At 44.1% G+C, this 21,402-nt stretch overlaps 2 protein-coding genes across 3 annotated transcripts; one reads left to right on the top strand and one right to left on the bottom strand.

Moving 5' to 3' along the window:
- Nucleotides 1-6,194: 6,194 nt before the first annotated feature.
- Nucleotides 6,195-15,406, top strand: LOC133272514 (lysozyme g-like). Of its 2 annotated transcripts, XM_061459689.1 has the most exons (5): nt 6,195-7,066; nt 7,885-7,974; nt 8,980-9,176; nt 9,440-9,575; nt 10,438-15,406. In XM_061459689.1, exons 1-5 carry the CDS (start codon nt 7,024-7,026, stop codon nt 10,566-10,568), a joined length of 597 nt encoding a protein of 198 aa, XP_061315673.1. In that variant the 5' UTR covers nt 6,195-7,023; the 3' UTR covers nt 10,569-15,406. The 2 variants fall into 2 exon arrangements, with proteins under 2 accessions (XP_061315673.1, XP_061315674.1); XM_061459690.1 differs by lacking the exon at nt 7,885-7,974.
- A 3,675-nt stretch (nt 15,407-19,081) lies between these two features.
- Nucleotides 19,082-21,402, bottom strand: MRPL30 (mitochondrial ribosomal protein L30). Its single transcript, XM_061459692.1, has 5 exons — nt 21,285-21,402; nt 20,945-21,025; nt 20,264-20,410; nt 19,345-19,418; nt 19,082-19,258 (listed from the first exon to the last, which is right to left on the bottom strand). The coding sequence occupies exons 1-5, from the start codon at nt 21,333-21,335 to the stop codon at nt 19,126-19,128; spliced, it is 486 nt and encodes a 161-aa protein (XP_061315676.1). The 5' UTR covers nt 21,336-21,402; the 3' UTR covers nt 19,082-19,125.

Here is a 21,402-nt window from a genome sequence, read left to right on the forward strand (position 1 = left end):
ACTGATCCAGGAGCCATGAACCTGTGTCAGCTCAGTGTTGCATCCATGTTGATATACTTTGCCTTTTTGAACACAACCTGTTCAGGCATCACCTGTCTGGTGGTATGATTTCAACATGTGGCTCTTACAAAAAAGGTTTAAAAATTAACTTATCTATTCAGAAACTATGCAACCTCCAGCAACCATTGGCCTTTCCCAAGATGACATCATATGAAAATCATGTGATTGTAATACACAAGCCACATTAATTCCTTTCCTGATCTTCTTCCTCCTTGCTAATTGTTTCTTTTGTTAGCATGCTGCCCTAGAAAGAGGTCTGAAATTGTTTCCTGTTTTGTTTCTAAATTGTTGACAATCTTCAGTGCTTTGTACCATGAATTCCAGGCACATAGAAAAGATTCTTTAATAGTTATAACAGAATGGTTTGGGTTGGAAGGGACCTTAAAGCTCATCCAGTTCCAACCCCCTGCCATGGGCAGAGACACCTTCCACTAGACCAGGTTGCTCAAAGCCCCATCCAGCCTGGCCTTGAACACTGCCAGGGATGGGGCAGCCACAGCTTCTCTGGACAACCTGTGCCAGGGCCTCACCACCCTCACAGTAAAGAACTTCTTTCTAATATCTAATCTGAACCCTCTGCCAGTTTAAAGCCATTCCCCCTTGTCCTGTCACTACATGCCCTTGTAAAAAGTCCCTCTCCAGATTTCTTCTAGGCCCCCTTTAGGTACTAGAAGCTGCTCTAAGTTCTCCTCAGAGCCTTCTCTTCACCAGACAGAACAAGCCCAGCTCTCTCAGCCTGTCTCCATAGAAGAGGTGCTTCCCTATGGGTGCCCGAGAGCTGGATGCAGTACTTCAGGTGGGGTCTCACAAGAGCAGAGTAGAGGGTCAGGATCACCTCCTTTGACTTGCTGGTCATGCTCCTTTTGATGCAGCCCAGGATAGGGTTGGCTTTCCAGACAGTGAGTGCACGCTGATGGCTCATGTTAAGTTTCTAATTGACCAACATCCCCAAGTCCTTCTTGGGACTGCTCTTAACTCATTCTTGGGACTGCTCTCAACTCATTCTTGGGACTGCTCTCAACTCATTCTCCACCCAGCCTGTTGTTTTGCTTGGGATTTCCCCGACGCAGGTGCACGACCTTCTCCTGGCTCAAACTTCAAATGACTTGCTTTAGGTGATAGATCTGTCTTTAAGCTGGGTTGTGAACTGAAGTCTCATATGATTCAGTCCAGTGACCTCTTTGTTAGAACACATTTCCTAGAGTAAAATTCAAAGTCTAGTTTTAGAGAACAGAGGAAAATACTTTTTTCCTCACTCATAAACCCTCATGGTCTGAGTTATTTTATGTGATGGCTAGAGAGGTACTTTGCACAGAGCGGGATGGCATTTCAGTGTCCACCTATGTTCTTCAGAAAGAACACAGTGAAAACTGAGAGCCTCATGTCTTACAAGCTTGAAGACCTTTGGTATCATTACTTACCAGTGTACTAGATGTAGAAAAGAAAATCTACGGAAATGTAATTACCCAACTGGCTGTATCCCTTTAAAAGTTGAGAAAGACAACTCTAGAGGGTTTGTTTGAGATGATGCTACAGATGCATCTTTAACTGGCCAGTTAGTGGTAGGCATCCAACATGCGTCAGCTGTCATGGACAGCTTCCCTATAAAACAATTAAAAAGTCTGTGAATTCCTGGTGTTACCTATAATTAGACCACAGACAAAAGGAAGAGCCTGAGAAATGCATCTGCCTGATGATAATATGAAACTGGAGTTGAAACTCACAACAGAGACAGTAATTAGTATGGGTATTGTTCCAGGTAATTTTAGACAGTATTCTCGCCACCCAGTGAAATGTGATGCTGTAACCTGCAACCTGAAGGAGAACAGCATGTGCAATATATAATGCTTTTCAAAATTATGATCCATTCTCCTTGCATCTCCATTAAGTAGGATATAAAAAAACCCTCTCACCCTGGTAGATCCCTTGGCATGAGGAAAAAAAGTGTCCCTGCCCATGGCAGGGGTTGGAACTGGATGAGCTTTAAGGTCCCTTCCAACCCAAACTCTTCTGTGATTCTGTGATCCTGTGAGTGGGAGAGATGTGGTGGTATTGAGCCTCGGTGTGCTTTAGGTCACAGGGATGCTCCTGTCTCTCTTATGTAAAACAAGTGGAAAACACTATTCTGTCAGGTAGCAATTTTGTCCACTCCACTCTGCGCACCCTTTAGCTCAGTGTAACCAACAGCATCATTGAAAGATCATGGGGAAACCATGTCTGTGGTCACTGATGTAGTCACTGACTGGGGCTTATTGCCAGTATAGCCCTGTGAATACCAGGAAACCTTTCTGCTTCTTAAGTATAAGATGATGCATGTACCATTTGATAAGTGATTGCCTCCTCTTTCCTTGACTTTCCGTCTCCTCCCTCCCAATCACACGCTGTGATGACCAAGATCCAGCACGAGGATTGTATGTACTGGCATTCTTTATGTTTAAAGATTACACAACAGGAAAAGGAGTTTAAAATTATAGGGTTGTTGTTTGTTGTATTTTGTTGGGGTTTTTTAATTATAACATTTGTGTCCTTTTTCTTTAATAGTAATTTAATAACATCATATTTCTATGGCTTTCATATATTTTCCTTACCACCAAGCATGAGGGCTAGCAACTCGCTGTCCTTCTGAATGAGTCTTGCAATATAGATGAATCAAAAAACCCAGGCTTCTAAACAAAACACCAAGAATAATGAATCAAAATATAAAAAGAGGTATGGCAGTGTTACGAGAGAAAGTAACATTTCTCAGGGATATCAGTCCAGCACATTCCTGGATATCTCTTTATGAAGTCCAGCCGTTTAGAAAGAGCTGCTTTAGTCATATGCACAAAGATGTACTACTGCTCATCCCCTCTGCAGCCTAGCAAGGGCAGCTGGTAGATCCCTTCTGTCACATTATGGGCTGTCAGAAGCAGCCCTTGTCTGACTCTTGGCATAATTTTCCATACTGAGCTTAGCATAAAAATTAAAACTTGTGCTTTGCTAGCACTCTCATTAAGCGCTTCACCTGAATTCAGTGCTCCAGGTTTACAGCCCCACAAAGACCTCTGAGCAGATCAAGTTTCCTAACATTCTGTAGGTCTCCTTACATGGTGGTGCCTTGGACAAAAGCACTGCCTTAGAGTCTTGCCCCATTCAACATATGCGAGCACGACTTTGTTACCATAGAGACTGCCTGCTTTCACCATTCACTTTGAAGGCAGTCGGCACATTTTGTGGGGATAAAGAGGTTTTTAGCAAGAAAATGTCCAATCCCTAATGTTGATAAAAGAATATCCTCTTCTTTGGCCTTATACTGGAAATTGTGTGAATACAAGGAATCTATCCCAGGCACTTCAAAGAATACAGCAACACAGATAAAAATAATTGTACTTAAAACATAACATCCACCTTTTAATGAGTAAATAAGGAGCAAAACAATGCAGAAGAGGCATTAAGAATTCATGAGGCAGTACTGTGAAATGTAGAAAGTCTGTAATATTACAGAAGTAATAAATGAGAAAGAGAACACACAGCAAAGACAAAGAGTATTTAAATTCAAAACTTTATCTTAAGGACCATCAACAAGTGGACAACATGTTAGGACATAAATCTTATCTGAGGTCAGAGGCTGCTTCTCAAAACAAGGCGCCGAGTGATCATTATGAACGCAGGTTCAGTGACAGAGGAGCCCTAGTTTATTATCACTAACATGATACTGTTTTTATGAAAGGTAACTGGGTGTTAATACTAAGTCATTTTCATCTATTTGAGAGAGCACATCTCTTTCAAATACAAATTGTCTTGTTCTACAGAAGGCAAATGAATATAGCTACTGGGTTTGTTGCCATTCACTTTGATGGCTCCAGTGCACCTGAGCTTTATCCCATCTCATTTCTTCTGGCTTTCCTCTCCTCCATTTCTTCAGTCACTAGTTCCTTTTGGAAGGATTAAAGTCACCCTGTACATGTGATGTCTTTATTTTCTACCTGTTATTTCCAAAGATACCACATAGATTCTCCTGTTCTATTCTGCTTTTAGACTGTCTTGCCTGTGAGGGTGGTGCGGCACTGACACAGGGTGCCCAGAGAAGCTGCGGCTGCCCCATCCTTGGCAGTGTTCAAGGCCAGGTTGCATGGGGCTTAGAGCAACCTGGTCTAGTGGAAGGTGCCCCTGCCCATGGCGGTGTGTTAGAACTCAATGACATTTGAGGTCCTTTCCAATCCAAACCATTCTGTGATTCTAAGATTCTTATCTTACATTATGCCAAGCAGTACCTTTACTGTTTAAAATGTTAAACCTCAGTAAAAGAATTTGTGATAGTCTAGTCTGAGGTACCACAATAAGACACCAAGTTTGTACATGAAGAACGAGTGCCTAGCCTTGCTGTAATTTTTGTGAAGATGTCTATTATCTTTCTGATATGGGTCTTTATTGATTTTTAAGGTGACAAAGTGCACTTGACCATCGTCTGGTTTCTTGGTCTTGCTTAGTTTTGAACCCAGTGATTAGTATCTGGCCAAAACCATGTTTCCTGGATACTACTCAAGCCCAGAAGAGATCAGTGGGAATAGGTGGATTTGTGATATATTAAATAATGAAGAGAAAGCTACTGGAAGGAAATCTTGCATTCCTAGACTCCACACATACTGGAGTATTGGGAAGAGAAAAGTGTGGGGAAGGGGACAGGATTGAAGGGCTCTGTCCTCCCAGATCATCTTTCCATCTCCAAGTGTCTCAGATGTTTTACACAGATGAAAAGTATTGCAGCTACAAGATGCAAGTCTGTCAGAGACCCACCGTGCATCCCCACTGGCTTCAGCTGCTGAAAGACCAGTTCCTTTCCTCCTCATTTCAGCTACAGCATCCTGCCTCCCCAAATCTGAAAGGCAAACCCTGCCTCTCATCTCAAAATATTCAAGTTACTCTCCTGAATTAGGCTTGCTGTAAGCAATGAAGCACAGATGCTTTCCTTTAATTGTCCTTTTTAAAATCCATATGAAAGCATAATACTTAATTAAAAGCTTGCCAATCTGAAATCACTGTGGAAATGAGGCAATAAATCCTTCCAGAAATGTGTCCAGACTAATCCCAGATGCAAAGCAAGGAGAGTGCTAGGCAGGAATCTGATTTTTGCCTAGCCTTTACCACTGATTCACTGCAGTGCTTTCTGCAAGCCATTTATTGTGCATCAATGTTCTCACTAATGGAGGAAAACCAGTATTTATTTCCTTTCAGTGTTGTCCTTAGTATTACTAACCACTGCTTGTGTAAATCTGTGGATGAAAGGCATCATAAGAGTTCTAAGCTCTTAATATGTATTACTTATTGCACTTTAAAACAAATGTCATCATACTAGGTAGGAATTAAGATTCCTAAGCCCACAGGGTGGGTACCTTTTCATACACGTATATATAAATGTCATCAAGTGACCTGCCTCAGAGGACGGCTGACTGAAGACAGGTGAGTTGGAATTCATTCATAGACTATTCATTCAGAGCCAGAAGCTTTGATTTTGTTTTGATTTAGCATCTTGTCAATATTGTGATTGCTACACTGTTTCTGCCTGGGCCTGTGATGGTTTATGTGATGGGAGGGAAAAAATAAGGCTGATAACTTAGAACTATATAATCAATCAATTTCCTGCATGTGGAAATAGCTACAGTGTGTAGCTTTCAATGGGGCCATGTATGGATTTGCCATTGAATTCACAGGTATTGGATCAAGCTATATTGATCTGGGCTAATAATCAGGGCTAGCGGTAAAGCTCCAACTGAGCTACTGCATGTACCCAGCTCTGGCCGTGAGCATTTGTTGGCCTGAATAAGCTGTCTCAGGACGAGTATTTCCAATGACACTGCTGAACTATTTGTGTTTCTGCACCCATGCAGCCTGGTTTGCAGTAGAAATACAGGTTAAAGAGATTAAAATCAGTTACTAAAATATTATTAAAATTACTGTTAAAATTATTATTAAAATTAGTATTAAAATCAGAAAGGGGTTTTCAAGTGTTAACTGCATTGTGTGATGATTGCCTGCAAGACCTGGGGCACGTTTTGTATTCGAAACTCTCTTGGGAACAAATTTTTTGTAAACCACAAAACCTGCTCAGTCTAAATGCATTTAGCAGCAAGGCAAATACAGTCAATGCTTTTTTGCAGTTGATAGCTTTTACCTGGTGACAGTTTTGAATTCTATTAACAAGCACAATGAATGCATTGATTAGTAAAGTAATTATCTGCCACTAGTATCGCAGATCACAGAATCACATAAATTATCACAGAAGTATTATTTCATCAGATGGATGCTGGAGCTGCCTCGCATACCTTAGCAGAGAATTAAGGGTCATATTGCTTCATTTTTGAAAACATGTTTTTCCAAAAGCCAAGCAAAAAATCTCATTGCCTTTCAAACAGACAGACTAAAGATGTGTGCACTCTAGCACGTTAGACTTCAAACAGTTATTTAAAGCAAAAGTACCTCACCTGCTCATCCTAAGGACAAGCTATGGGTGTTCTCATGCTAGGGGAGGAGCCATGTGAGCAAGCAATGAGAAGTGACAGGGGCTAAAAAAATCCCTGCTGGCCCAGGCTGCTGACAGGGACCTCCCTGCTCCCAGGCTCCCCAGGCACGGCCTTTCCCTCTCAATGTGGTGGTGTAATGGCACATGAGATGGAGGAGACATTCAATGGCAGGAGAAGCCTGTACCCCCAGACAAGGAGGAAATAAGGATCAGATAAGGATCATCACTTGCTTCTCCTCCCACCACCACTTTCTGAAGCTGGTGGCTGCATCCCGTGCTGGGGGTGAGGGGAAGGACATACTGCAGAGGGGGTGTCTTCACTCTCCAGCCTATCTTCACCTGTCTGGGAGCTTTTGGCATGCAGACTTTGCTACAGGGATGTTGAAAATGAGCACCAATTCATTCACTTTCTGCAAACCACTGTGTTTCCAGGTCTCCTGGAGCAGCTGAGGAGAGCCATCGCCATGATTCCTACACTGCTCTTGCTGGGCCTTACGGCCCTTGTTGGTGAGCCAGGGTTTGGGTTCGGGTTGCTGTCAAAAACACCCAGGAACTGTTTGCAGAGGGACTGCAGAGAGGAGGTGTACATTCAGGCCTGAGGTCCCCTTTCTGCACGGCGCTGTAAAACCCCATGTGGCTGATGGTCCTTGGCTGCTCTATGCGGCTACTCGCTGTCCACGTGCATCCCAGACCAGCATGTCTGGAGTACGGGACTGACACCAAAAGGGAATCACAGACGTACCTTCTCTTGATTTTACCATCTAACCTTCTCTGATCCCCGCCTGCCCAGAAATGATCTCACCAATGTGGCAAGCTCTTTGATGCAGGCTGCTCATTCCTCTGGAACTGAGGAAGCAGAGTAATTTGCCCAGGCTGAGGCAAGCACTCTCCTGTATTAATTCCTTACCAAGTTACAGATGGTCATAGAAGATGCTCCCAGCCAGGGTGCTCGGGTACCACCAGCTATCACCCGAGGGGTCCCAGATAATTTTGGGCATTGGATGGGGAGCACCCCCTGAAATAACTGCAGAGGCTGTGGTTCCCCTCTCCCACACCAGCCTTTGGATCTAACAAGGCAGATGCCTATTCATCTAAATTGTCATTAGTTTCATTCATTTCAACCTATGCAATTAGAAAAGAACAAATTTCTGTTCTCTACCTTTCTTTGATAATGTTAGTAATGGAGAGCAGTGACAACCACACAAGCATGGCCAACACAAGGTGATGTGCATTACTGGTCTGCATGAGTCCCTGAGTATGGACCTGCAGCACACTGTATCGCCCTGAGATCGTATGCGTTTAAACACCTGTATTTAATTTTTCAGCTCCATCCATGAGTTACAGTTGCTATGGCGATATAAGTGCTCTTCAAGCCCCACTGGTCCCCTGTACAGCTGTAAGAGCCTCGGATTGTGGTAGGTATCATTTATTGTTTGATTTGTCAACCTGTTTGTACCTTACAGAGAGATGCTTTGTCTGCTGCCAAATTAAATGTGTTGCAGCTACTCAATTAGCCAAAGGAGAGAAAGCAACACCTCCTCTCCCAAAATGTCAGGTGCTGTGAAGCCCCCAGACCTGGTGGGAAGTGGGAGGACAAATTTCAGGTCCCATAGTCAGGATCCTCAGCTGCTAAGCAAAGGGAAAAGGTGCAACCCCTTTTCAGTTAAAATGGTTTCTTCATCGGCCAGGACTTTAGCATCTCCACAAAACCCCAGAGCCTGTCTGCTCGAAGGGGAAGATGCGCAGAGCCAGGCCCTGAGTGCTGGCATGTCAGCTCAGCTAGCTGGAGGCACAGTTTGCAGGAGGAAGGTCCCACGTGCACAGCTGTCCTACCTCTGGATGACCCTTTTCTGGTAACTCCTTCCTATTTCCCTCATTCTTGTCTTGTGTTACTGCCCCATCATTACAAAGCTGACTACATCAGGTTCATACTGCTGAGATCTCCAGGGACTTTGCCACATACAGTGGGTGTAGGCAGCTCCAGGGCAGACACCTGACTGCGGGTGTCAAGTATGGATCTGAACCTGCTTGCTTGTTTCCAAACTGTTCCAAAATTACCTTTGAGAAAACCCCACCTGGACAGTCAGTCAGCCAGCCTCACAGTCTTTTCAAATGCATTTTGAATTGCACTTTTCTGACTCCAGAGCCACATTTCCAGCCGTGCGGCAGCAGGAGTAGCCCATGAATGTGCAGTCCCACCTCCTGAGAAGCTGCCCTCTTCCCCTCATCATCCTTGGGTACTGGCACAGCAGTTCTCTGTCCACAGCCAGAGTCAACACTTGTTCCTCAAGCGCCACTACCCAACTTGGCGTAGCCGTGTTTACTTGAGCACTTGAGTTACTCCTTTGAAACACCACTCAAAGGTGAAGCGAGGGTTTTGGACAGGAGGGTGTGTGAGTCTGCCCTTTCCTAACCCGCAGGACTTGCCCTGGTACGGAGCTCTGCCGAGGCAGACATCATACGCCTGAGGAAATACGAGATCCCAATTAAGAGAGTAGCCAGAAACCTGTGCTTGGAGCCAGCGCTCATCGCTGGCATCATCTCGCAGGAAAGCCGCGTCGGTCTGCTCCTGGACAACGGCTGGGACCAGGAACGGCACAAGTACGGCTTGATGCAGGTACGTGGGGATGATGAGTATGAGTATGAGTAACAGAACAGTAACGTAGTATTTATCCCAGGGCCTTACCTTAGTAAATGACTGTTCTGTGTTCAGGATACCACTTAAATTTGTTCCTTCTACATCAAAGGTTGTGCGTAAGTGTTGCCCTGAGGAAGGTCACTTCAATGAGTCACAGCCTGGGATTACAAAGAAGACAGGGAAGATGATAGAGCTGTGGTTGTGTTCAGAGGAAAACCCATTTTCTTGCTTGACTTTTCTAGCTTGGTGTGCATCAACAGCCTTTTGGACTGTGGGATAGTGAAGAACACATAAATCAGTGCTCAACTATCCTGGTTCTTTCAATTAATGAAGTAAGGGCAAGACATCCTACCTGGACCTGGGACCAGCAGCTGAGAGGTATGTGAGGGGCTATGTACTAGAAAGCAATACGCTGAGTAATGGGTGCGCTGTGCATTTGCTGGTGGGGAAAAGAGCATCACTCTAGCAGATTTTACAGCATCTCTTGCCAAAACAAACAGGCAAACAAACAAAAAACCCCACACCAAACTGGAGTTTTCTAGTTGAAAAGAGGCAATCCCAAGGCAACAGACCAGCAAGAGGTCTGAATACAGATGCAGCCTCCCAGCTCAAAGCGCTGTCCACAGAGCCTCCATGTTTCTGCCTACAGAAGGGAGACTGTGGTGAGACACCAAACTCCTTGGCAGCTTTACTGTAGTAGAAAGCAGCATGAAACAAGCCCAGCCTTGGAGCTAAATTTTCCTCTTCTCTGTTCATCGTACAAGTGAAATAGCTGTCAGGTGGACAAATAAGGTGCAAAGCAACCAAACAAAAGCCACTGGGGAAGGCAGAAATTGAGGTATCACAATGTAACTGATTGCGGCATGCTGTTAAACTGTGTGAAGGAAGCTTGGCATCCGGGTTTGCTTGCAGTCCATGTTATCTGTGCGCTGGTTTGTTCACCCTGCGCTATTTCCTACTCTGCCATCCTTGTTCTGCCACTACCTTTTTTGATTACACCCTTTTCTAGGACCACTATGCCATTCCCACTTTCATTTGGAGAGAGTCATGGGTTCCTTCACTATAGAAATAAGAATTTTACAAAACCAGTCGCTTTTCAACCATAAAGCAGAATGAGCGATTTCCCAAGCAGTTGTGCTGGCTTGGTGAGATGCGTGGCCCTTTTAGCTAGGAATTTTTACCTTTAGATCTTTGTTTCTTACTTATAAGCCTGTAACAACAACTTATTAACTTTTTCTAGGGGGAATCTGCACCTACCGTGCAAAAATGGGCAACTTCCAGGTCTACGAGGATGACCCCTGTGACAGAGACAGCTACTACGTCAACAGTGTGATTCGACGAGCCCAGTACTTTAAGAGACATGGGTTCTAGCTCATAAACCCACACCACCACCGAGCCTCTCCTCCACATAGACTAGCCCAGTAGTGATCGTAGTACCCAGAGCAGCTCCTCAGGTCCCCTGGCAGGACCAATGCTGGTGGCAACGGCTCAGCACTGCCTCCTAGGGGACCTGCTGGGACAAGACACCACAAGCTCGGGTCTTTGAAAGCAGATAGGGACAGCCCAGCAATGTTTAGGTGTCAGGTGAGGAAGGTGCCTCTTCCCATTTGAAGCTGAACCCAGAGCTGTTTGTGCATCCCCCAACCATGGGCACACAAGCACCTCTCTCTGTGCATTGTCTGTGTTCTGCCCATCTCCTTTATCCGCCTCCTTCCCTCTCCCTGGCCAATGTGGGGATGAAGCCCCTGAGTTAAACTCATCCTTCCCCTTGATTGTGCTGGCTGCAGGGCAATGAAGAGACTTCTCGCCAAGCCTTTGGTCTCTGCACTAGCTGTCCATGCCTGTGGCCAGCCTTGTGCAGAACAACGCTAAACATGCTTCTGTTTGTCACTCGAGCCCTGGAGCCCACAGGCATGGTGGGGCTGGGGACTCCTTCACGGTGAAAAGCAGCCTCATGCGGGAAAGGCTGTATGGGAAGTACTCCAAGAGCCGTAGCACGCACACAAAACAGCTTTCCATTAGTCAGCAGCCCTGTGAGTGGGAGCCAGACCTGTACGTACCCAAGCCCAGGGGCTGTATCAAAACAAGAGTGTTGGTAAAAAAAACCCACAACCTTTCCTGCTTTAGCTTTTGCATCTTTATGCTGGGTTTCCTTCAAGTTTAAAAGTGTTTCAGTACCTGTCCCTCTGTCAGGAATCCAAACTTCTAATTTGAAGTGAATTATCTCTGGGTTTGTAAGTTCTCTTTGAAAGTGTTCTTCAGTGTGGATGGGTCTGGGTGGAAATTAAGGTTTACTGAGAATAATACTGAGAATAAGAGAGAAAATAAAGATAAATGTTGAATCCAAATACTTTCTTTTCCCATGGGGCCCAGTGCTCAGCAACCTGCAACTTGAATAATAACCCAATTCATTACTCTTAAAATGGGTCTAAAACTCAATCTGAGAACAGGAAGAGGGAAATGGTGCTGCAGCCACTCAGGGGTGGATGAGAAGAGCTGGACTGGCGACCAGGGTGGGAGGCAGGACAATCCTGGCCACTGCCTCCAAACCTGTGAACAGGGAATAAGGATGTTCATGTTTAGCCTTTTGAATAAGGATTTTGGAAGTGCTGAGACACTTTTCTGCTGGCTGTCACCATTGTTGATACAGAAGTGACATGTCTTGTGGACCCCTGTGTTGAGTACTTCAAAGAACTTTCAGGGTAATGAAGCAACATTACTGGGAGCGACCAACATGTAAAAATAGCTGCATGTTATGCTGCTGTAGAGAGGGGAAATGCAATTGGTGTTCTTTAAGGACTCTTACAGGCTAACATTGCTGTGTCAGAGTCAGTAATCAGCAAATCAAAAAGACAGCAAATTCCAGTCAGGGGAGAAAAATCTTCTCTGGGTCCTGTGCTTTGGTTTTACAACCAATGTTAGTACTGGGAAATGTGTTTAAATGTGTTTCCTACAATAACCAGCAAATGTGAGGTGGGAAGCTTTCTCTGTCATCAACCTCATAAGCTGCAGGTGGTATGGGCCAGTCCCTCCACAGCTCAGGCAGGGATCTGTCTGAAGTCTGGAGCTTCAATGACTGACTGTCATAGACACCAGGCAGAGAGAGCAAGTAAAAAACCTGTTACAGCAGTAACTGAAGCAGTAGGAAACCACTGCCAAGAACAAGTCCCCATGGGCCAGAGCTGTAACTACATGGCTGAGCAGATTGATCTGATGACTGACTCTGAACACTGGAGTTAGATCAGTTTGAGCCTCACATCCATGTCTCTCCAAAAGATGAAGAAAACAAAGGGCAATGCCACCATAATAATGCAGTGCTGAATAATTGAGCTTGTTCTGCTTTGTTACTCATTGAAAAAGTGGGCTGCGATTTCCTAGCCAGCAACCTGTTCCCAGGACAGAGTTTCTCTGTGGTTGCCTTAAGCACGCTCAGGACCGCACCCCAAAATGCTAGGCTCATCCTAGGAGGGGGCAAGAGTTTTTCTTCTTGAGTTGTGGCATCTTCTATTGTGGACTTCTACCATGGTATTTTTGAACATCATCCAGGATGCTTGGCAGGCTCCTTTGGTTTGGGTCTGCTACTTTTTGCTGGAGACTGTTGAATCTAATGCTTGTCTCACTTTATTTAATTGATTTCCTTGAAACTAAATGCTCCCATGCTGGATGCACATGGCCTGTTTTTTCCTATTTCAGTGTAAAAAGTGGTCCTAGAATCACAGAACCACAGTATGGTTTGGGTTGGAAGGGACCTTAAAGATCATCTATGGTCAATGGCAGAACTGCACTCTGACAGGCTTTCTGTAGCCTTTCTAAAAGACGAAGAAAAAGTAAGATGAGCTGGATTTGAATTGGAGGTTGCTGAATACCTCAACTAACAGTGAGTACAAGACAAATCCAGGACATAAACCATGATTTGGGGCAGTTTTGAGGCTGCCCAAAACCTCAAAACTGCCTGTACCCCTGACATAGCAGGAGAGACTGCAATGCTGCGTGGCTTGCATACTGCCTCCTCCATGGCAAGCGACTGATGGGACAAGTAAGAGATGCTGCAAAGAGCACTGACAAAAGTCACAGCATGTTCTCTGTCTCTGGAGACCCAAGCCTACAGCAGCTCTGGAGCTTTTGCTGAAGCCTGCGAGCTGCAGCCTGCTTGATGCCGCACGGGTTGTCCTACTATGTGGACGTGCCATTCTCCCCTAGTACTCTGAATACCGGTTTGTTGAGGAAAACAATTCCCTGGGCATGTAGACTCCATGCATGCATATATGGTTAAACAAGAATTTCTGGGTAGGATCCAGAACAGAACAGATCTACCTGCCTGTGTCAATTAATGTGATGTAGAAGAAGCAAACTAGTACCTCCTTTCCGATTCTCCCCAGCAATAAGGGAATGGTAGCACAGGCCACTTGGAGATTACTGGTTTGTGAATCATCTTCAGTGGCATTTTGAATTTTCTTTTTCTTTTTTTTTTTAATGTCATTTCTGTATAAGCCATCCCTGTTCTATTTTCCTTCCTGCCAGACGTACTTCCCCCTGTTTCAACATTCTTTAAAGTCACGTGTAATCATGGACATCCATGCATGGGCTGATGTGACTTTTTGCAGCTGGCTCTCGATGGGAGGTTTTAACTGTGCAGGCAAAACTTACAGAATTGAATCTTTCAACACAATGGCACAGGATTCCCCAGCTTGGAATGTGAAAGAGCTGATGTAAGAGTGACGCAGCATTTCACCCTCACAGGATTTACCATGGGGAAGAAGCATGTAAGGATAGATTAGCACTGACATGGAGGTTTGCCATCCAGTGGCTACTTTCCTTACTGCTGAAGAGCTACAGTAGCTTTGACCCACGTTGCTTGGTAATTTGGATTTGTGCCTACACTTTTGTCATTGCTGTACAAGCAGGGATAACAATAGGGACCTGGCATAGTCTCTGCATATCCAAATTCTCAGCACTGCCATTTTATTGTTGCTGGGTCTTCACCTGCAAAAACTTTATTACAGCCAAAAGTGCAGGTCCCCACTTTCCCATTGTCAGCATGTTGTTGCTTCCAACAGCTGAAAGCGGGCAGTTGTTTTCAGGCAAGGCTCACCCTAGGTCCACACTGATAACAACAAGGTTTCAAATTAAATTAAAAGGTATTCAATTTTTAAAATTGTAATTGTGTTTGTGCTGTATAGCAGAAACCCTGTTGTGCTTGGGAGAATGCACAGCACGTTGTCAGGCATTCCTGTTTCCCATAATACCTGTGGCATGTGGGAAATGCACTGGGCCAGCTGCTCCAAAATGCTGCCAGCAGAGAAAAAGCCCATTTGTTTCCCGGAAGTGCAGTGAGATGGGTGAAATCATCCTGCAGCAAATATGTCAAGCCTGTGATGTTTGCCTAACATTCTTGTAAATGATTCACTATACCAAAGTCTGTTTTCCATTAGCTGCTGGGATCAGGTTAGCATTGTTCCTCTCAGATGCTGTTTGCTTGTTTGCCTTCTGCGTCAGTGTGCTTAGACAACAGAAAAATGCAGATAAATGGCAAGTCAAACAAATTGCAAGTCAGATGAACTGTAATGGATGTAATTGAAGGATGTTTCTCTTTTGATTTTTCTTGTTGATGGTAGCTATGGACAAGCAAGTTGGAGCCAGGAAGTAGTGTATATTTCTTCTGACTCTCTCAGATACTGTTTTCTTCTGGTAACAGAAACCCCAGCTTTTGGAGGTACCTTTCTCCATTGGCTACGCAGGCAGTGACAGAGAAGATTGCAGAAAAGGATCTGGAAGACATGGAAGAACACCAAGTCAAGATTACAAAATTTGGCAACAGCCAGCGTGTTGATCCAGCTGTGACTGGTTGCTGGTATTATCTTTCAAGAGTCACCCACTGGGAAAGTGCTTAAGGATGCCTGGGATGACCACAGAAATGCATCTGGTTTAATGCAAGTATGATCAACCTTCCTATAAACACAAAATGCATCCTTCTTCTGCAGCAGAAGGACAGAAGAGCAGCAGTGGCCTCGCTGAAAGGCAGTCCCTGAACATTTCAGCCAACCCTTTGGCCAGAACAAAGCTGTCTCCGCTGTCAGCTCCCTGCACTGGGGAAGGACCCTGGTGAGTGTCAGGACATAAGCAAGCTGCTTTTGCTCTGTGAAACAGCTGCTTGCTTCCCATTGCTCTCTTGGGAATGAAGAGATTAATTGCTTCTATTTTATACTTTAGGCAAAAAATCTTGTTTCAAAAAGATTTTTTTCTTTTTTTTTAACTAAGCACAGGGGCCTGTAGGCTGCAGCTACATATAGTCAGGTTAATTACCCCTTATGCACCACAGGGGCTGGCTAGTGAAGGATCGTGCGTCATTATTCATGCCTACATTCACGCCTCACTTGTTTGCCAAGTTGTGTGCTTACCCGTACAACCGCTAACCATTTGCTGTATGCATTGGGATCCAATTTTTAACAGCTCCAGCCCCCTAAGGCTTGCACTTCACTACCCCATGGATAAGAAGTACAGAAGAAAGAAGAAAGAAGAAGGAGAAGGAGAAGGAGAAGAAGAAGTGGAAGAACCGAGGCAGAGATCCAGGGGAGCTCCACTAGAGAAGAAAGAGGGGGTTTTGTTTATTTGTTTTAAATATGGTGCATTTCTTACAGCCAGCATTTTTACCTGTGATTAAAAATATCCTGATATTATTATTATTGGCATTGATCTACTTACACTACAGTATTAACTACTAAATCTGAAAGAGTCGGTGAACCTGCAGCAGAGCAATAGCACAGAAATAGAAATTTATTCTTAAGCCAGCCCATTTCCACATTGCTACCACATGTTGCACCAGGATTTGTTTGAATATAAATACTACAGCAGGCAGACATGGCAAATAGCTCCTACCCAAGAAGCACGCTCAATATAAGCAAGCTGTGTGCCCAAGCAGCAAAGGGTACCATGGGCTCTATGGACAGCACAGCTTGACCAAGGGAAGAGATTACACACCTCTGCTAAGCACTTGTTAGACCACATTTACAGTAGTGTCGTTTTGGGTCCCCTAACACAGGAGAGACCAATTAAAGTAGAGAGAACTCAGTGGAGAGCCACCAAGATGGCTGGGGCTGGAGCAATCACCCCATGAGAAGGGACAGGTGGATTTAACAGCAGCACCACAGCACCTACCTGTGAGGGATAATTGAGGAGAACAGAGCCAGGATGGCTCCTCTCAGTAGTCCAAGATGGGAAGAGAAGTGACAACAGGCATAAGCTGAAAGAAGAGACATTTGGACTGCATACAAGACTGTATTCTGCCTATAACTTTTCCCCATGAGGACAGCCAGGCAGCAAAGCAGGCTGGCCAGGGAGGTTGAGCTGTCCCTGTCCTCAGAGGTTTTCAAGACCTCGGTGGACAAAGTCCTGAGCAACCTTTCTAACCCTAACCATTCTATATTCTATGATGTTATGACCTCAGTGCTGGCCCTGCATTGAGCAGGAGGTTGGACTAGAGCCTTGCGAGGTACCTTCCAACCTGAATTTTGCTATCATCCTAAGTCAGCCTGTTTGCTCCCTGCACAAAAAGGCTGCATCTCTTACCAGTGCTTCATGAAGATTTATATGAAACATTTACAATGCTCCATTAATGAAAGGCTGTGGACACACACACTGTGTTTGTGCACCCTGCTGGTTCAGGTTGTAGAACTGAGCGCAAATCTTTACAGAATGTATGCTTATTCAGAGAAGGTTTGAGATAGCAGCTTGACTATGTGACAGTTGTGACCTTGGAGGAAATACCATTTAAGGAACTCCCACACTAACACATAGATTAAACATTTCAAGAAAATACAATTTTATTTTTCATTAAAACTGCCAACTTGTCAAAGATAGTTGTAAACACCTCTTGTAAACACCTCTTGTAAACACCAGAAATAACAGGTACTATCTAAAGCATTCTCTTCTCTGTACTTGGGAAACAGTTACTAACTGTGCTCTAAGGTAGTTTATCACACACTTTCTAAGTTGCGCACAGTACCAAGGAAGCTCGTTCATTAACACATTCTCTTTGGTTTACACTGCAGTACTTTTGTAGCACCTGCATAGTGTAATGAATAGAATAGACTGACTCATACACATACTGTGTATGACAGAACTGGCAGCGCTCCCTCTGTTGGCTGCAGTGCCTCAGACAAATCCTGAACGTGCTTGGCAAAGCTGAGCCATCCTGGCTTTAGTGCTCTGGGCCACCAGTCTTGGTGCAAGTCTTATATTTGCTATCCCTCAGTAACAAGACCCATTTAAGTAATTTTCTGGGCCCTAGTACTTGTGCCATCTCTTTTAAGCTGCCCTGTACCTTGGATGCCCTGCACTCACAATTTCAGCTTGTAACAAGTACCTCCCTGTAGGAACACCATCACAGGGATCAACATCACACAGAGACTGCAGTTATAACACACTGCAGCACATGATGCTATGCAGGTTCAGGAAGGCAGGAAGGCAACATCAATTTATCTGCTTCATTCGTTCCTTGCTATTCTGGGTACATCAGACCAACACCAGTATTTTCTGTGTCCTTCCAAGTATAGCCTGTAGCTTGCTGAGAAACGGAGGTTTTTCAGCTCAGTTGTGCATTTCTGCCTTCAGCCTGCCTACAGGAATCACTGACCCACGAATCTCCTCAGTGCTACTACTATATCCTATCCTCTTTTCTTTTCTGCACAGTGTCTCCAGCTTTTATGTCCCTCTACCGATGTCTGTTCCTTTGAACTCCTACCGGTGTTTACTCTTCTCTGGAAGCATGCAGAAAGGGTAAATGTTCATTTTCAGTGACTGTATCCTTCTAATCTTCTCATAACATACAGTCATTAAGATTAACTTCTCTACATTGCGTGTAGGGTGGGAGAGGCTCACACTGTGTTAAACTATGGCATTCATGCTCACTGCAATGAACACTGCTTTATCATTTGATACAGCAGCAGCTTCCTAACTTTGGTCACGATTCTCAGAACTATAAACAAAAATAAGAAGAGTAATACTCAAGATACTTCAGTAAAAGGTGTTATAAGCTTGCAGCCCATCATTACTAACTTGCACTGAAGATGTGTGCTTCAGGGTCTCCAGGTTTCTAATGTCTGCAATTTTAGAACAGGAAAAGCATCAACTTATACACAGACTGCAACACTTAGGCTATTATTATTAAACAGTCAGGATCAAGAAATATATATAAAGTGAGATAGCACGTTCCCTGAAAAACAAATTATACAAGTTACCATGATACGAATCACTTCTTCTGTTAATCCTAAATGGGGAGTTCAGGTATTTTTAAGCTACAGAGACAGCCAGATGACAGACTGTTTGCTAAGGAACAAGCAATCCAAAAGGGTAGATGGGCCAGACTGGATGAGGCTTTGAGCAGCCTGGTCTAGTGGAAGGTGTCCCTGACTGTGGCAGGGGATTGGAACCAGATGATCTTCAAGGTCCTTTCCAACCCAATCCATTCTGTAATTCTATGAAAAGCCTGTGTCAATCAAATGACACTCTTGGTGGATAGCCAGTCAGTTCTTGTGTAACTGCTAAGCAGTGAGCTTTTCAATTCCAGTTTCTTCCTTTGTGCACCAAAGTCATGCACTGTCATTGTAAACCTGTTACTGTTAGCTCAAAATATCCTCATCATCATTAGTTAGATGTATTCTACTTACTTCTGTGACTATTTACAAAGTTCTTTAATAGCAAGCCATCAACTGCACACATTTAGCCACAAAATTTAAACACAAGGACACAGGCCTATCATTCATTTAATATTTGGGGCAAATAATAACATTTGTACACACTTCTTTAAGCATCAGTATCACCTTCACCATTCATACCAGAGGGGAAGAATTAAGCTTACATTTCATACACAAAATCTTAACGCAGGATTTAAATAATCTACTTTATTTTACATAAATCCAACCAGCACAGCTTATGACTTAATTGCTTTCTGCTCCACAGGTTTCAAATGCCGTTTAATGACAAGCTCTCCCTTGCTTGTAAGAAAGGTGTCTGTCATTTCCTCTTCTGTTGGCAACCCGTAAGGTAGTTTCAGGGGCTGTATTCTACAGGCAAAAGAGTTTGCTTAGTGAAGTTCTGTGACTAGAATAGTTACGTTAAACGCTCTAAATTAAGCAAATAGTTAACAAACCTTATCAAGTGTTTAACAACTTTCAGTTTGGAATTCACAGAAGGGATATTTTTGTGCAGTATCGGCTGATGTGCCTGTATGAAGGATAGAATGGGTTTTACAAATGCATTGCCAAACCCCAAATCTCTGATCACTCAACTTCTCATACTGACAGTAAAATTATAGACCACACTTGCAAACATAGTAAGTAAAAAATGTCATGCATCAAGAACATAAATAAAGTATGAAAACTTGATCAAATTCTATTACAGTAAAATGATAAATTCAGCTTCACTCCCATTATATTCTCAATCTATTGAAATTTCCTCCAACTGTTAAAAGTATTGTAAATACAGTAATGTATTTACATTAAACGTAATGTAAATACAGGAGTTCAGGGGTACGACTGCTTCAGTTAGATCTTAAACTGACCAAGCACACATTTGTTTTTTTCTGTAATGTAACACTGACTAGACAAATCTTTGCACAATGTGCAGTTGCTCTAAAAAATCTGGATAAAGACGTCTTTGACATAAGCTTTCTAAGAGTCTTGGATTCAGAAGGCTTTTCATTAATATACAAGTCTTATTCATGTACCTGTAATATTTGAACAATATGACCTAGAGAAAACTGAATTACAAGTACTTACAAATCTACTTTTATCATTTTAGCAGAAGTCTAAAGGTAAAGTTCACCTTAGGCATGCAGAGCAATACCAAACAGTGATTCTCTGAATTCCTGCGAAAAGGCTATTTTCCATTAACATTCTTCTTGGCTCTCAAACACATCATCAGTTTCTCAATTACCTTTATAGCCACTGTAAAGCAATCCACATTTTATAACTCCAAAATTAAGAAAAATTTAAGAAAACACCACCTTAATTCTAGCCTATTTCTACATTTCTGATATACACAATAAGTATAAAGAACAACAGTCATACTTTATCCAATCCAAGATCATGTATTATCTTCTTTTCCCAGTAAGGGCGACCAATCACACTTTTAATTCTAGTAACAACATGGATCTTGTGGGGCTGCTCAGGGTCACCTCCATACTTCTCATGATCTCCAGGTCGCGGCTGAAATACCTAGAATCAGAAGTTCACAAAACCATGTTTAACTACCTTTCTTCTCAAAAGGTCAGAACACCAACAAGTGACCTCAGATTTAGCTTTTATAGCATCAAGTGCCTGGTGTCACTCTCCTAGGTGCAGAATCCTGCATTTCGACTCATTCAGTTTCATGCCACTGATGATTGCCCAGTGCTCCAGTCTATCCAGATCGCTCTGCAAGGCCTCTTATCCCTCAAGAGTCAACTGCACCTCCCACTTTGGTATCAGTGACAAACTTGCCAATGGTGCATTCAACTCCTGCATTCACATCCGTGACAAAAACTTTGAACAGAACTGGCCCTAGAATTGAACCCTGAGGAACGTGGCTGGGGACCGGTTCACCAGCCCCATTCACTGCAACCCTTTGGGCTCTGCCTTCAGCCAGTTCTTCAATCATCCCAATACAAACTCTCTTGTCCCACAGCCTCTGGAAATCTGTCATACCACAGAAAACACAAATTAAGCAGGCTAATACCTATTTTTCAGTCTCTCGAAGACTTAAGCACGTACCGAGTCTGGAATTCTCGACCTGGTAAAGATACAACGAACCCACGCTGCAGGTGCCACTGCCCCCATCCTCTTCCCCAGCAACTGTAAAGAGAACAGGACAAAACTTGTCTGCGCTTTCCTTACAGCTCTTCGTGTTTGCTAAAACGTTACACGGTCACTCAAACTCGGCCCGGCTGAGCACACGTCCCGTCTTTACTACACTTCTAGGTGGCTGAAGAGCAGAGAGTGCTCACACCGGGAGCCCACACCGGGAGCCCACACCGGCTCCTCGGACTTTCCAGCTGCCTCTCCCCCGTCAAGAGGAGGCACGAACCAAACAACCCCCAGCCCAGACTACTACCTTCCAAGCGGCTGCGGGCCCCAGGCCCCCCATGCCCGCCGCGGCCGCCATTCCGGTGCGCTGCCTTCCGGCCGGCCACCAACCCCACAGCACTTCAGTTCCGCACTGGCGGAACGGC

This window comes from Pezoporus flaviventris, unplaced genomic scaffold, assembly GCF_033815535.1.
Source record: "Pezoporus flaviventris isolate CSIRO_AGI_PZ_B2104156 unplaced genomic scaffold, CSIRO_AGI_Pfla_v1 ptg000030l, whole genome shotgun sequence".
In the NCBI taxonomy this organism is placed as follows: Eukaryota; Metazoa; Chordata; class Aves; order Psittaciformes; family Psittacidae; genus Pezoporus; species Pezoporus flaviventris.